General features: G+C 50.6%; 1 protein-coding gene across 1 annotated transcript in view; it reads left to right on the top strand.

Moving 5' to 3' along the window:
- The first annotated feature begins 688 nt into the window (after nt 1–688).
- SLC28A1 (solute carrier family 28 member 1) overlaps nt 689–16,992 on the top strand; it is a 53,966-nt gene continuing 37,662 nt past the window's right edge. The window contains 6 exon segments of the mRNA XM_060293422.1: nt 689–699; nt 10,578–10,689; nt 11,250–11,270; nt 11,273–11,340; nt 12,785–12,787; nt 13,504–13,595. Of these exon segments, the coding sequence (XP_060149405.1) occupies nt 689–699; nt 10,578–10,689; nt 11,250–11,270; nt 11,273–11,340; nt 12,785–12,787; nt 13,504–13,595 (307 nt within the window).

Below are 16,992 nucleotides of genomic sequence, written 5' to 3'. Positions count from 1 at the left end.
TGGGTTTTCAACAAACCGTTTCACCATATTATCAAGCTAACTGCTTCTAGACTGTGGGGATCCTGACAAGATGAGCAAAGGCCATAGGCATCAACCCATTACTTTGCTATAAAGTGTATTCCCTGGTTGAATGCAATGTGTGGGGATACCGAAATGCTGTTTACAACAGTTGATAATTCCATGGATTTTTTTTTTTTTTTTTGCGGTACGCGGGCCTCTCACTGTTGTGGCCTCTCCCATTACGGAGCACGGGCTCCCGACGCGCAGGCTCAGTGGCCACGGCTCACGGGCCTAGCTGCTCCGCGGCATGTGGGATCTTCCCGGACCGGAGCACGAACCCGTGTCCCCTGCATCGGCAGGCGGACTCTCAACCACTGCGCCACCAGGGAAGCCCAATTCCATGGATTTTGATGGGAGAGGCATGATGGGTAAGGAAAGCAAATCCAAATCCAGAAGAAGGGCCCCTAATGGTCAGGATAAGTGCCTGCCCTGTTAAAGCCATAGCATAAGTGTAGACTGAGGCGAGCTCAGCCATAGGGCAGGAGGAGGCATTATGGGAGAGTGAGTGATGCCCACACACAGCTTGCCTGTGCCTCCAGAACCCTATCCTGGAGCATTCACCTAATGATGGTGGCCATGCCTGATTTTGGCTGGGTGGATCCAACAACCCCTGTTCATAAGGGCCAGCATGGCCACCTGGTAGGCTGAAGCCAAGCAGTTAGACTCCCCAGAGCCCAGTGGCAAGTCAGAGGGCTGTGTGTCAAAAGGATAATAGTTACTTGTTGGCCAGCGTATCACTTGATTCCAAATTCTGGGTTCTCCTGCCATATTTTTAATTTTTTAACATCTTTATTACAGTATAATTACTTTACATTGTTGTGTTAGTTTCTGCTGTATAACAAAGTGAATCAGTTATACATATACGTATGTCCCCATATCTCTTCCCTCTTGCGTCTCCCTCCCTCCTACCCTTCCTATCCCACCCCCTTCTGCCATATTTTTTAAATCAAGACTTGTCACAATCTCCATGTGCCTCCCCAATATGCCACAGACAGACCCCTCAAGCACCACTGGCTCTGCCAGGTCATGTGACCTCGTGGCAGAATCATTTGTGCTCAAGGCTTTTCCTGCTGGAGAGCCTTCACTTGCTCTGCGCCCTGCCCAAAGCTGGCAGTCTTCTGGGTCAGTCAGTAAACGGGTTGGAGCAAGATGCCCCAAACTGACAATTTTGCCTGGAATTGGGCCTTCGTGGTAAGGAATTCAAAATGTAGGAATTTGTCCTACATTAATGGAGGAACTATTCTGACCTCAACAGACCCCTTGATCCCCAGGAACGTTATTCAAGGAACAGACATTTGCATTTTCACATGCTTTATCTCCCACCTCTGACTCACATATATATGTCTTACCAAAGCATCTAGGGAAACTGTTGATCTCCAGACCCTATCAGCATGATGCCATCAGCGTGCTGGAACATTGCATTGCTGAGGTCAAGGTCCCTGTGAGGCAGTCTGTGGCACAGAGCTGAACAGCTAAGATAATATATATCATTCAGCAGGACAGCAGTGGAGTACTGCTACCCTGCCAGCTGAAGACGAATTGCTTCTCATGTTCTTTGCTCATGAAAATCAAGGGAAAAAATGAATTCACTGGATCAAAGGGTTCATACCAAATGCCAAGAGCTGGATGAATTTGCTTTAGCAAGAAGACCATTTCTGGAACAGCACCTGCAATTGGAGTTAACATGTTTTAAAGTTTACAACAATCCAAAGACCTCCTGGCCAGGCTGAGCTGTGGTAGGAATCACTATGACTTCACTCTTAAATCTGATAGTAACACTGATTTCTACAATTCCCTCACAAATACGGAAGCACTTTTGATTTACCATTTCGGTCGGGAGCAGGAATTCTGATGGCTTGTGCTTCTCCTATCCTATTATAGTCATTCTTACCCCACTAATCAGAGCCATCGTGGGGGTTATGCGTGTTTCAGAATATATCCATTTCAACTGTACACTCAAAATAACCTTTCATTGGCTTTGAGATTCCACTGGGTCTACTGTGGCGCAAAATTTAGTCTATTAAACATCTCTATGGATTGGGAGACCACATGCTCTTCTACTGTACCCAGAAATTGGACTTGGCTTGGAGCCAGTGTCCTACAAAACCCCTCTCCCCAAGTCTGAGTACTTTCCTTTCCTTTCCGTTCCCAGATAAGTGAACATAGATCCCTTTGGGGAGGGTTAACAATATGCATCTAAGTGTTAAAATAAGGTTTTTCTTCAAAGATATTTGACTTCCTCTCCCTTGAAAGTCTGGAAATTAAGTGGGAGATTTTGACTCTACCTTGGCAGCTGAGACAGACCTCTTTGCCCAACCAGAAACCTTTGGTTACAGTAGTAACTAGCTGATATCTTAGGCACTGTCTGGTCTTTTTCATTCCTGGGGCCCAATGATTAATTAACCACAGCTAGAGGTTTGGTTTCCACGCCCACGTCCATTATGATAACTCCTCTACTGTGTTCCTTCTGTCTATCTCTGCTGCTGAGATCAGGAAGTTCATTTCATAGGAGCTCTTCCAACCAGAATTCCAGGCCTAGAGAGGAAAGCCAGCAGAGCCTCGCCAATTTCTCATGGCAGGGAGTGAGACCATCTTCTGGGTCATGTCAGAGGCCAGAGGGCAGATGGGCTGGATGCATGTCAGGGACCCAATAAAGCATTCTTGTTTCCTAAAGTCTGTGAGTTCCTGCCTTTCTTGGAATTTTGGTCTTTTGTTATAATTTAGCATGGGTCAGTATTCAGTCCAGATTTGTATTATCCACCCTCATCTATAGCCCCCCTCCCCCTGCACAAATGGTAAGAACTGTATCTGGCTGTATGAGCTTCTATAGAATCTCTGGTGAGTGAGAACATATCAATAAACAAAACCTGAATCAAAATTCTGTTCCGCTATCTTGGTCAAACAGCCTTAAAAAGTTTCCATAAATTTCCCCTATATTTTTTGGCAATGTATATTAGCTAGCTCATAAAGTTTCTTCTGGGAGTAACTCTTCTTTTTCCTGATTTGATTCTGCCTCTTATCCCCTGGGTTATGTTGACTGTGGATTCTGGTTACTGGCAGACCAACAGTGTTGTGTGGGACGGGGTCTGGGTCTCAGTTTTGTACCTTGATGTTGTCAGTACCCCTGAGCTGATCACACTCAGGGAGCCTGTTTCATTCATTAAACGTACAAGGAAATGGAATTTTCACACTAAAAACCCACCTTGCTAATTTTTTATGAGACATGTAACCATCCAGAAGACTGGACACTTTACCTGACAAGGGAATTCTTCCCTTCTTCTGAAAGGAGAACTTCAAGGGAAGCCAAATTATCAGAAGGTTGTTTGAGCTGAGAACAGACACACCTCAGTTCAAATCCACCTCTACTAGCCATGTGAGCTTGGGCTTTTTGCTTAAGCCCTTGGAACTGAGATGCACGTGAGTGATTGGAGCTAGCTCTAGGTAGGAGTGTTAAGAAAATTCAGCTGAGTAAAGATCTAATTGGCCTTATTCACGAATTGGGCAGCATCGCATCTGGCAAGTATCAATAGAAAGGAGCTCTGAGGAGGTGTACAAAGTGGAAGGTTTTTAAAGGCAGAAGGAGGGTGGGACCATAAAGTCATAAAGGAAAGAACGGATTATTTCAGGCAAGGTCACCTTCCCTTGGGGGAAAAGGGGAAGTCTATCATGCAGGTGAGATGACCTCACTGTGCTCATCAGGTAATTCCAGACTGATTGGTTAAAGGTTGCAGTCCTGGGAGTGGCTGAAACTATAGTAGAGTCTTGGTTTGCTCTCCTACGGACAAGTGACTCCATTTTGTGCCTGTTGTTCCTTTTTCTAATAGAGGCATCCCCTACTGACACCCAGAGGTCCTGGAATCCACGAGGCACTGTCCTCAGACCTCAGAACTGATGTGATTCAGAGACGGCTCTTTCCTATTATTTCCAAAGGGCAGCGAGAGATAGCAGCTACCGTCTACTCAGCCTCAGGGGATGCATCACGCGTGAAGATGAAAGACCTTCATGCATGATGTACGGAGTAAATAACTCGAACGAGAATCCCCATCTCAGGCCAAGGAATCTGCTTGAGATGCATCAGGTGTCCTACTGTGTAGACTGTGTCACTGGCAGAGAAATTTCATTAGGGCTCTTGTTTTCTAACAGGGCAAAATGTATATTCTTGGAGCAGTTGGAGTCAAATTATTCAGATTATGTGGCTGAGTGCCCATTAAATCAACCCCTGTGGAATTTGTGCTGGGTCTTACGCAGGAAGTTGCTCAGAGACACAGTATCCCTGGTTTCGTGGAGTCTGACTAGAGAATACAATTCACAGCCATTAGGTCTAAGTGTGGGCCCAGAATCCATCCTGCCTGCCAAGCTGGGAGACCCTGGTGTTTCTCCCTTCCTTCAAGGTGGGGTGGCTAACAACATCTCCACCCCACCCCTGAAAACCGTCTTTCCAGCTCTCGTCCCGTGAGAAACAATCAGTACTGCCTCCTGACCCACAGGCTGGTCAGTGATTAGCCCCTGGGCTGGGTCAGGCTCTCCACGAGCCCCAACAGGCATAGAAGTGAAGGGACTGGGACACAGCCTTTGGAAGAGGGAACCTTGCTCCTAAGGCACAGTGGCATGGAAAGCAGTGTCGCACAGCGGGGCATGATACAGGCTTGGCAGGCCCATGCAGGAAGGAGAGCTGGTGCCAGTCGGAGAGGAGACCGTGCCTTGCGTCCTGAGGCACGATGTTACTGGTGGAAGCCCACCTGGGTGGAGGGAAGCAAGCACCTGGAGAGTCTCAGTGTCTAGATGTGACCCTCAGAGGCGTTCATTTTTGTTCTTCCTGACCGTTGTATTTAACTTGTGATGCCCATTTGTCAGCACCTCCCCTGTGACACTACTGGTCTGTGGTAGATTCATTTGAGCGGCTCCTCCCAGGAGGCCTACAGCCCTCCTCACGGAAACTTTTATAAAAATAGCTGGCTTTGCTCTAAGTGGGTGCTACATCAGACCACTGCCCCGACAGAGGGAAAAAATGGAACAATCAAGGAACTATCTTTGCCTATATAATTAACCAGCTTATCAACTGTGACTCCGTGTCAGGCTCTGGGCCAACAAGGCAATGGAGATCCAAATTAACAGCTCCCACTGCCCCTGCCAATGGCTGGCAGGAAATACTGTGCCTCCCAGAGGAGGATATAGCCTTTGGTATAAAACCCACAAAAGCCACGGATATCATCCTTGAATCACGTCCTTCACAGGATGACGTGAATTAAGACCTACCTTTGTGGAACATCTTAACCTGCTTCAAACTGAAAAAGGAAGCATCTCAACCTCTCATTATATAAAAAGCTAATATGAGATGGAAAGGCAGGAGGGATAGAAGGTAAAACGAAAACAGAGACAAGGGAAATACACTTCACAGTGTAGCAGCCAGTTAAATATTTGGAAAGAGAGATCTCTTAGCTGTTTGGGGAAAAATCCCCCTGCCTGGTGGCCATGGGCCCTCATGGGCATGGGACCAGGCATCTTACTTTACCAGCCCTTCACTGTTGCTGAGATAGATGAACCCCCAGACCCATTCTTTCATCTTGTACTGGATAATGGCCGTTTGTGCCCATCTGTTCCCAATGAATAGAAAGGGTCAAGGGGTGGACTCTAGCAGGAGACGCTGGGATAGTCACGGCAAGTAAGCTGGGGCAGGGGAGTTTGGCGTTTTGGGTGTTTGGAGTATTTCCTTCCTCTGTGAACACCTGGACTTGCTGTATAGGTGCTAGAAGAGCACTGTGCTCTCAGTCTCGTGAGGGTCCCTTCTTACGGAAAGTGTGTAAGAGTTACAAGCAGAGGGCATACGCGTCTAAGATATTTCCTCAGTTTTTTTTTTTAAATAAATTTATTTATTTTTGGCTGCGTTGGGTCTTCGTTGCTGCGCGCGGGCTTTCTCTAGTTGCGGCGAGCTGGGGCTACTCTTCGTTGCGGTGCACGGGCTTCTCATTGCAGTGGATTCTCTTGTTGTGGAGCACGGGCTCTAGGCACGCAGACTCAGTAGTTGTGGCGCACGGGCTTAGCTGCTCTGCGGTATGTGGGATCTTCCCGGACCAGGACTCAAACCCGTGTTCCCTGCATTGGCAGGTGGATTCTTTAACCACTGCGCCACCAGAGAAGTCCCCTTTCTTCGGTTTTTGTATTTTGCTCTGTGTCATCAGAATTTGTACACTCTTTCTAGTTTAGCATATTTCTTCTAGGACTATAGGAATCCCATCTTCCAATGCCCCAAATGAGAAAGGAACCATTGTATTGAATGTCCTTTCTGCTAACCGCCCAGGTGTAAGAGAGAGAGAAGCAGGTTTAGGAAAGAGGAATGACAAGCTCATGCTCACGGAACTTGACCAGGGAGGAGCCTCTCTTTTCAGTCACTGCTTGGACTCATGAATAGGTGTGATGAAAAAGGCCTTATCTGTGAAGAGCCAAGAGGTGAGAGCAGGCAAAACTGTGAGAAGAAAATAAGGGGACTGTTGAACGTCCCTTCTGACGAGGTCTGCCTCTTACAGTTCTGAATGTTTCACTCACCCCTTGTAAAAATATCCTCTTCATTATATCAGAGTATGGCAAGGAGAAGGGACTCTCTACCACTCAGACCAAGAATTCCCCTGAAACAGGAGTGGCCCCAGAGAACTGAAGCCAGAAACAGGTAAGGGGTTGCCTCTGAGGAGTGGGACAGGGATGGGAGAGGTGGAGCAGCCTCCTCATTATAAATCCTTCTAAGTGCTTCTGTTTTGTTTTGATTGGAAGGGGGGAAAGATACACGATACACACACACACACACACACACACACACACACACACACATTGCTATATATATATATAGCAACGTGCAGGCCTTTTTTTTTGTTTGCAGTTTCACATTTATTTTTGGCAGGAAGGAAATCATTGCAAACCTCTTGACTGACAATGTTCGCCCCCTGGAAACGTGCACATTCCACATGTAGTATTTCCCCAGTGATGCTGGATTGTTTATCACATTCAAATGTCCAACAGAAAACCACGACTACCCAGACACCAGCATCTCCACCACTTGGTGGGTGGTGCTGTTAGTCTACAGAGAAGCTCCCTGGAGAATGGAACAGGAACAGACACTATCAAATCTACAGTAAAATAGGAACAGAGGCAGCCACTTGATTTTGCACAGGCAAAGGCAAGCACTTCAAACCATCCACTCTTCTCGAACCCTGGCACGCCAGCTGTCCATCACAGCACCTTTAAATGCAGAGGCACAAATGTCACAAGTGTTTGACCATAGGGCTGTGTGGTTCTGGATTTCTTGAGAAAGCCATCTTTAATATACAGCGTTGTAAAATGTTGCCAAGTTATAGATTTACAGATTTCCTTTTTATACAACAAGTTCAAATGCTGCAACTGTGACAAGTCTGTGTCATTAGATATATATATATTTCTTGCCTCGCCCTGCTCTGGACCTAGCACCCCAGCCCTGGCTCAGTTCCAGGCCTCACTGTACCACCCCAGTGAGATCATCTCCTCAGGAAACAGGCCACAGGGAGTCAAGTGACACGCCAAGGTCACACAGCTGGATGGGGCACAGCCAGGACCCATGAAGTCCTCCAGCTCTTGTTCTTTCCCTGGGGGCTCATCCCAACCCACCCAGCCTCCCAACCGCCCAGCCTGTGGCTCTCAGCCAAATTCCACCTGAAAAGAGCACTTGGTTTCTGGGGGGCCAGGATCGCTGTTGACTGCCCCTCCTTCAGGGCAGGAGCAGGGGAGCAACACAGGGTCTCCTGGCCTGGAGGAGGAGAGCAGTGTGTCCAGACAGCCCTGAGATGGGACCTGTGACAGCGATGACACCGGCCAGCCTGATGGTGCCCGCCTCTCTGCCAAACACCTCACCTGCATTCGCTCATTTAATCCCCATCAATATTTATTTATGAGGTGGGTACTATTACCTCGCGTTTTACAGATGAGGAAACCAGTTAACTTTCAGAGCCAGGACTGAATCTAGACCTTTGGGCTCTAAGGGCTCATTTTAAGACACACAGCCTATTAAATCCTTTTTGGAGAGATCAGGGCACACGAAGATGTCAAGGCTCTAAGGTGCAGCGTAGGGAATGTTTTGGAACAAGTTTGGCTCCTCCTGGATGTGTTGTGCCTCCTGGCTTCCCTCTGGGCACCAAGAGAGGAGGGGGAGGAGAGAGGAGAGGATGGAGGAGGGGGGAAGGGGAGGGGAGAGGGAGCAGGAAAGCGGGGAAGGAGGGGAGGAAGAAGTTAGAAGTGGGCAGAGGCAGAGAAGCAGGTACAGTCCCGTCTGCCCTTCACTGGGGCTTGATGAGGCCCCCTGCCAGGGCAGCTGCAAGCCCATCCCTGTGGAGGCTGCCCATGGTGGCAGGTGTTCTGCTCAGGATAAACCAGATGATGCCACAAACGTTTACTTTATAATCAAGGCAGCACACAAGCCTCCAACAGAGTGAGCGGGGCACAGTGTGGATCTCCACCCAAAAGAGCAAATTGCAAAAAAGCTGGTATAGTATAAGCCTCTTTTGTAAAATGAATAACCCAAAAGAGTATTCACTTATGAAAAATGTCTGGAGAAAAATTCCACAAGCTCAGTGGTGGTCATATCTGGAAGGCTCAGATTAGAGGGATTTTTAACTTCCTGTGTTTTGTATATTTCTATAATGTTTAAATGTTTGCTGATGCATGTGTAATACTTTGGTCATCAGAATGACAAAAAAAAAATGTTTTTAAAGAGAAGGGGTTCCCCCCACCCTTCATCCATCATGGTTCCCAAACTTCCAAAACAACCAGCCTGTGCTGGTAACTCCGCCTCTGTGTTACCAGGAAGTGTTTATGCATCATAAAGGATTTTGTCCTGAGTGTGTATGATTAATTATTAAGGAGATGTTGTCAATCCTGTCAGATAAGTTTAATGTTTAGTTTGAGGACTGAAATGTTAAAGGCTTTGTCCATTGACTTTGCACACTGTTTCTTAGGTGTCAGTTAAAAAGCCATGGAACCAAAGGGCAAGCTGCAATTTTGTTTTGTTTTCAAGACCACTTAGACCTGAAACACTTTTATTATTTATGGCACTACACTGCTTTCCTTATCTTCAAGCTCAGGAAAATAGGTTGCTGTTATAATTACTGATCCAGTGAGGAAAGGGAGACTGTGTAAGATGCAAAACGAACGATAAAACACATGATCCAAAAAACTGAGTAGCACTGATGGCAGGTGGAAAAGGAGGCCCCAGGAGGGGATATGGGGAGAGTGAGAGTAATAAAGCTGAGCTTCCTGGAAGAGGTGGGCCTGTTTGGGAGCAGGAAAGAGTGGAGAGGAAGGCGTCATTGAGGAGGAAGGCAGATTCAGTTATGAGGCAGGAGCTCCGCAGGCCAGGCCTAGAGTGAGGCCCACTTGCCCCGTTTCCTCTTTTCCCTGAGAGAGGCCAGGGTCCCTGCCCTGGCCGTGGCCCTGGGCTCTGGAGACCGTGCTGGACAAAGCCAGGTGGGAGGCCCAGCCAACTCCAACTCTGGACTCTGCCCAGGAATTTCCACTGAGATGAGAAGACAGGCCAAAACGCAAGCAGGTTGGATCCAGCCCGTCCCCGTGGAAACGCGCTTCCATCTCCCTGAGAGGGACTTGTTGACCACAAATATGTGAGTAGGAAGAAGAGCCTGCCCCTCTCCGTGCAGCTGTGTGTCTGTGTTTGCGTGTGTGCATGGGTGGCTGGGCTTTCCCAGGCTCTGCCTGTGTGAGTACTTCCCTACGTGGGCCTGCTCATGTGTGCCCTTGCATGTGTTCTCCTGGGTATGTGAGCTTAGCCAGTCTGGCGCTTGGGCAAGGTAGGGTGCTACCCAAGGGGAAGAAAAAGAGGGGGGACAGGAGTGAAGAAAGATGGAGTCGTCGTTAGGGCTCTTATTTACAGATGAGTTTAGGCCTATGAACTGAGCTTCAGCAAAGAAAAAAAAAAAGAAAGAAAGAAAGAAAAAGAAAAAAAAAAAGGACTATATTGGCTCCTGTAATTGAAAAGCCCAGGGGTAGTACTGGTTTCAGGTATAGTTGGATCCAGGGACTGGAATGTTGTCTTCAGGATATTGTCTCTCCATCTTTCAGAGATGGGAGAGTGTAATACAATGAAAATATCACTTAATGGCAGTGGTTTTAACCTGTTGCGGTGAGTGATGAAAGCTAAGCCCTGTCTTCAGAAAAACGCCTTTCATATACATACACATGCTATACATAATTCCTTCCTTTCCTTCTCTATGAAGTGGGCAGACCTTGCCCTGTTTCAGCCTGACCTCCCAGATTTACAAGGACTTGCCTCTCACAGGTTTAGGAGTGCAGGGAGCGGGGGCCTTCCTCTGTCACTGGGGCCCCTGGCACAATGAGGGTTGAGCTCTGGGACGGGAGAGGCTATGCCAGGCCACTGCTCCCCGCTCCCCGCCTCCTCCCTTCCATCCTCTGCCCTTCGCCCAGCCCCTCATCTGGGTCCTGCCTAGCCTCCCCTTTCAGCTTTGGGCCCTGACTTTGTCTTTCAGCTGCAAGGTCTGGGGCACGGAGGACGACACACCGAGCCTAAGAGAGGCCAGCTCTCTCACATCAGCGGCTGGTGGTTTGGAGAACATGGGGGCTGAGCTGTTGGAAAGCCTGGCCTGTCCCCTCCCCCACGCTGGTTTGGCCCCGCCTGGTGAGAGGGGCCTTTGTTCATCATCTTCCTCCCGCCGCCACCTGCTCCTCACCTCTTTGCTTGAACACTTATGACCCCCCGCAGTGTGTTGACCTCCTCCACACAGAGCAGCCCCCTTAATCACTCATTAAACATCTGTGCACACCTATCATATGCCAGTAGAGCCTGCCCCCGTCAGAAAGGTCAGGGAGGGGCTCACCCAGGAAGTGACATTTCAGCTGTGATCTGAATGATAAGGAGGAAGGTACTTCCCTGGCCATCCAGTGGTTAAGACTCTGTGCTTCCACTGTGGGGGGGGGGGGTGAGGGGGGCGTGGGTTCGATCCTTGGTTGGGGAACTAGGATCCCACATGCCTCGCCACACAGCCAAAAAAATAAGAAATTAAAGGATAAGTCCCCAGTCCACTCCCGAGGCGACTGTAGGCACACTGGTGGCAGCCTGGGTCTCTCCGCACTCCAGGCCCCCAGCTGTAATTCTCGCGTGAGGCGGGAGGCACACTCCGGTCCATCTCTGGTGGCTTTAGGAGGAAGGCCGGGACCCTGGCACAGTGACTCAAGCCCTGCAGAAGTCAGGGACAGCGGGAGCAAGGCTGGCCCGGAGCCCTCCTCAGGGTGGTAGGTCGTCTCCAGGAAGGATGTGGGCTGGCCCGGGGAGGAGGCCCCTGTGGGGAACCTGGCCTCCTGACAGGGAAGGGGCTCACTGGACCTTTGCTAAAGAAAGGAGTAAACGTGTTTTAGCCAACAGATGAGTCCTGCTGACCTCGGCCTCAGAGGTGAGCCAGGCCAGAGGTTCCCAATCTGCTTTGAAGCGGCCAGAATGAAAATCCCATGGGGGACCCCAATTTATACTGAGGGGCTGCTCTGGTTGAAGTTGGATGGGGGCCCTGAACCAGCCTGGTCCCCTCTTTACTCCCCATCTGCCTTCTACCCCATTCGGTCTCTGGGACACCTCAGGGAACCTTGAAGCTTAGTTTGAAAGCCCCTAGACTGGGCCAGGCCCCTCCTTTCACATGGGGAGGCTGAAGCCCAGAGAGGGAGAGAGATGGACCCAGGTCACACAGGCAGCAAATCGAACCTAGAGCTTGGCCTCCTGACACCCAGGCCTACTGGGCGGTGGGGGGGGGGCGGTTCCTGACTGGCCAGATCCTGAGCTGATGAGAGCGTGTTGCCCAAAACTTGGCTTCTGCGCACCAGTGCCAAATCGAATCTCGGAGACAGAGTTTTGGGTGAAGTAGAAAAGCATAGCTTTATTGCTTTGCCAGGCAAAGGGAGACACAGCCGGCTCCCGCCCTCGAAAACCCTCCACCCAGGAGCATTTGGTGAGGAGTTTTATAGCAATGGTTCAAGGGTGGGGTGGCTGACAAGACTAGGGTGTGTGCAGGGCCTGCACCCCTTTACTTTTGTTTCAGGTAATCTTCTTTTTTTTTTTTTGCGGTACGCAGGCCTCTCACTGCTGCGGCCTCTCCCGTTGTGGAGCACAGGTTCCGGATGCGCAGGCTCAGCGGCCATGGCTCACGGGCCCAGCCGCTCCGTGGCATGTGGGATCCTCCCGGACCGGGGCACGAACCCGCGTCCCCTGCATCAGCAGGCGGACTCTCAACAACTACGCCACCAGGGAAGCCCTCAGGTAATCTTCTTGATGAGCTTCTCTGGTTCCTTTAATCTGGGCTCAGGTGGTCTTTTCTGGAATGAAGAACGCTGACATTTCCCATCTGTTGGGTTTTAGTTCTGTAAAGAGCTCAAAGATGTTGTTATGTGTTTCCCTTGAAGGGGACCCAGGACCCTGTCCCAAGGCTGCACTATTGTTACTTAGCGGTTCCTCCCTTGTCTCTGCATCCCTTCCCTTCCCTGATTAACAACTGTTTGAATCTGCCCTTTGGGACTCAGGGAAGGTCATGGAGGCTGGAGTCTGTTCCCTACAAACAAGAAATGGGGGACATAGGCTTCTGTGCCCAGAAGGCCCATAGGGTCCTGCTCGGTCTCAAGCATTCAGCCAGGTGGGGTTGCGGATTCCATCTGTCTGCCTTGGGATGAGACTGAGGAAAAATGCCTTACTTAGGAGGTGGGCGGTGGGGACAGAGAGAGGGGAGAGGGTTTCCTTTAAAAAGTGACTGGTGGCTGAATGAGTGTGAGTGAGCATCTCCTACGTGCTCAGCCAGGGAGACCTCAGAGGTATTCAGGTACCAGCCTTTCCTCCAGGGACAGACAAGTGACCAAGTGACCCGACAAGAATTGGCATTTGCACCGGGTCCGGAAGACAGTGGGGCTGTGTGACGGCTGCCAGTGGACTGTTCACACTTCCTCTCTCCGGGAGGTGCTGTTGACTCGGAGGATAATGTCCCACAGGAGTAAATGCAGAGCTGGGCGCCTCCCCACGTGGCTCCTCAGACAGTTGGAAATGGGACAGGGGAGGGGAGGCAGCCATCGTATTTTGTGCATTTCTGTATGTTGGTAAGGTTCTTCCTTATTGTCTCAGTGGGTTCCTTCCCAAACCCTGGAGGCAGGATTATCCCTGGGGTAGTGGTGCTCCTCCAGGCTGAGACACAGCTGGTACAGACAGAGGCCGGAAGGAGTGGACGGCCTGAGCCATTCCTTAGTTTGCTCTGGGCTAGGGTTGCCCTGTAACCATGTGGGATGTCAAGGCCAGTGCCTGGCTCGCCCCATGTTGCCATTTTACTGGGGACGTACCTGAGTGGCTTCTACCTGGAGGTGTTGAGAATCCCCACAGGGGTGGGAGTCAGGGGCGCCACTCATAGACCCTGCTGGTCTTCTCCCCAGGAGGAGCCTGCAGCCAGCCCTGAGGGTGAGACGCTTCTGCAGGGAGCACGCACAGCTGCTTCGATGGATCTGCACAGGCCTGCTATGTACTGGTGAGCTTGGGGCCCAGCCCCACCATGGAGACAGACACTCCTGCTTAGCCCCATGGCTCCCACCACCCAGGTTTCAGCCACCTCCACCCCAGCCATCCATGTCTCAGGGCAGGGTCATTCACTTACCCAATAACTCAACAAAGGTTTGTTGAGCACCAACTCAGGGCCAGCTCTTGTTCCAGAAGCTGGGGAATGAGAATTGAACCAGACCAGATCTTGTTCCCAAGGTACTCTCTGATCAGTAAGGGAGAGGGGAACAAATATTTCCACATGATGCCGAGAGCCATCTGGGAGCACCAAGGAAGGATGTGGGGGTGATCAGGGAGGACTTCCAGGAGGAGGTAACATTCCAGTCTCACAGATTGAACAGGAGTTAACCAGGTAAAAGGGGAGGGACAATAGGAGTGAGAAGGCGAGGAACACACAAGCAAAGGTGAAAACCTGCAGTATGTGGGCAGGCAGCTGATAAACATTCAAGTGTGGCTGGAGGGTAAAGTTCTAGACCGGGAGTGCCAGAGGATGAGGCTGGAGGGATGAGAAGGGGCCAGGTATTGGGAGGGAGTTGGAGAAACTTGGATTTTACCTCCAAGGCCAGAGAGAGCCATTGAAGGATTTAAACCGGGAAGTGTCAAGTTTGGATTCACATTGTGGAAACCCAGAAGAGGCAGGCAGGAAAGACGGGAGAAGGAGATGTTCAGGACCACGTTCCAGATGGGAGAAGATGAAGTGCTGGAGGATGGAAGGGGGCGGATCTGAGAAATCTTTGAGAAGCCACACCAGCCAGACTTGGGAGCTGATCACCTGTGCAGGATGAAGGAGGCCCTGGAATCCAGGATGCCTCAGGGTTCTGCTTGGACCAAGGGGCTGGGTGAGCCAGGGAACAGGGGTGGAGGAGGGGATCTCAGCAGGGAGGGGGATGGCGAGTTGTTTCGGACAGTGTGTTGGAGGTAACCGCTGCCAGGCCCTCCAGGAGGAGAAGAGGTTTCCCAGCGGTGCATGGAGAACGAATTGAGAGGTGGTTCGCAGATGGAAACCTGGGGACCGGCCACACGGAAGGAATTAGAGAGGGAGAGGAGTCCTGAGACAGCCTGAGAAGGCGTGCAGGTGGGGGCAGCAGCAGGACACCAGGAGCAGAGTCGGTGCAGAAGCCCAGGGAGCAAAGGGTTTCAAGAAGGAGGAGAAGATCACCAACATCTCTGCGGTAAGGGGACCAGCGGGCCAAGGATGGAGCAGTGTCCGTGGGATTTAGGGACAAGGAAGTCATGGTGACTTAGGGTGGACTTGCAAAAGCTGGATGGCGAACAGGAGGAGAGACAGTGTAGACAGTAAGTCTAGACAGCTCTTGTGAGAAATTTTTTAATGAGAACTGGGCGGGAATATTAAAGGAAGGCTGCGGCAGTGTCAAGGAAGGGGGTGTGTTTGTGAAGAGAGACACTTTGACTGTGTTTCTGAGCTGAGGCAGGGAGTTTGTAGAAAGAGGGGGAAGAGCAAGGAGGTGGAGATGACCGGTGGAGCAAGGTCCCCTGGGCACGGGGAAGGAGGGGTCCAGGGCCCAGGCGGAGAGGCGGGTCCTCACAGCTGGAGGCTCGATTTGGCTTGGAAGGTGGGAGATCGACAGGGGAGGTGGGTGTGGATGCAGAGGCCTTCGTGGGGACTACACAGGGGAGAGGACATGGAGGCATGACAGCAGGGGCCCCAGTCTTCATGATGAAATCAAAAGCAGGATGCCCTGCTGCGATGGGGCTGGTTCATGGCCCTGGCAGCTTCCTCCTCAAGATGTCAGACACCACGAAGTCTTCCTTTGGCAGGAGCTGAGCAGGGCCGTCTTGGTTCCCCTTGTGTCCACCTTCACTCAGACTCAGATTTGTTTCTCTTGAAGAAATGATTGCATTCCTTCTAGCAGATAATGGAAATGACCTACCATGTCCTATTTCCACTTTTGTCTTGGCTGTCAGGAACTCAGTCTCAATCATTAAATCCTCCCTTACTTTCTCCATGTTTGGGATTTTGATTCCCTCCAGCTCTTTGATATCTTTGTTGTATCACGTCTTCTATGGCAAGGCTCTTCACGTACTTCCTGAAGTAGGTGTGGTAGAGAAATGAAGCTCATGCTCTCAGCACTTAGTCTGAGCCATAGCAATAGCTTCCTCGCCTTAGGTGGGCTTTCTCCATGGCTGACTGACAGGGAGGGCCTCAGCGTCCCCAATCTCAGAAGAGTGTACCTCTTGCCCATATTTCCAGCCAGGTCCCTGGAGGCCTTTGATAGGCCTAGCTCGGGTCATGTGCCCATCCCTGGGCCCAGGGGATGCTGTGGGCTCCCACCCCTGAAGTGGGTCAGACACCGCGGGACCACATGGGCTAAGAGTAGGGAGGGGTGCCCAAAAGGAACAGAAAATCCTATCACTGGAGAGGTGAATGGATCCTAGAAGGATGAAAATACTTCCTAATACATGTCTCTCCCGTGTCCTGCCTGGAGGACTTGTCCACACAGCCCTCTCTCCTACACAGTGTGCTGGTCCCTGCTGGCCGCAGACAGACCCAGGTTGGAATTCCAGTCCAATTTCCTCCCTGTGTGAGTCACTTCACTTCTCATCTCTAAATGGGGATCACCACAGTACCGACCCGTGAAATGGGTGTGAGGAGTAATTCTGGCAGTGCTATAAATCGTGCTGACCTTGGTGCCTGTCTCCCACCAGCTCCCCCTCCTTTGACTTCCCACAGCCCTATGCCTGCATCCCTGGCGCTGCCCTGCAGAGCCTCACCTGTGTGCTTCTAACTAACCCCCATACAGGTGTCCCAGCCCACAAACTTCTGCGTCAGAGAAAAGTAACTTTATTTTTCATAACTTGACTTATGGAAAATAAAGTTTCTATTTCAATTTCATTGTTCCAAGTGAGGGATAGGAACTGAACGTCTGTCAGTGTGGAATATGCCTTCACCTCTTTCTTCAGGAGTCCCTGGGGGTGATTATCCACGATCAGTTCTCAAGGGTCTGCTAACCTGTCCACTTCCCCAACTGGTCCTGGGTTCTCTGCCACTGCAAGTAGCCATGGAGACACCCCCATCTCCATCGTGGGCCTGTTCTGGTCTCCTTTCTGTCTGGGCCACTCATAGAGATCATTTCCTCTGCTTCGGTGCCTGCTGAGGTGTGCGGAACCTTAGAAGCCTTCTGCCTGCCCATGCATTCCACGCGTATTCCTCTCCGTGACATTTTGCTGCCTCCCTGGGGCAGGACGCCTTTGCTTGCAATGCCACAAATATGCCTGGGCTTTTGCCACCTCCCCTGGCTCAGAGTCCTCTTCTCTGGGACCCACGGGTATCCTCTAACTAGTTTGGCAGCAGAGGGGGAGGGGGAGGGATTACGCTTACTCAAAATGTTCCATCCCACATTTTTTAT

Source organism: Globicephala melas, chromosome 2 (genome assembly GCF_963455315.2).
Source record: "Globicephala melas chromosome 2, mGloMel1.2, whole genome shotgun sequence".
In the NCBI taxonomy this organism is placed as follows: Eukaryota; Metazoa; Chordata; class Mammalia; order Artiodactyla; family Delphinidae; genus Globicephala; species Globicephala melas.
Note: the sequence above shows the minus strand (reverse complement) of the source record. Positions and strands in the feature narration are given on the sequence as shown.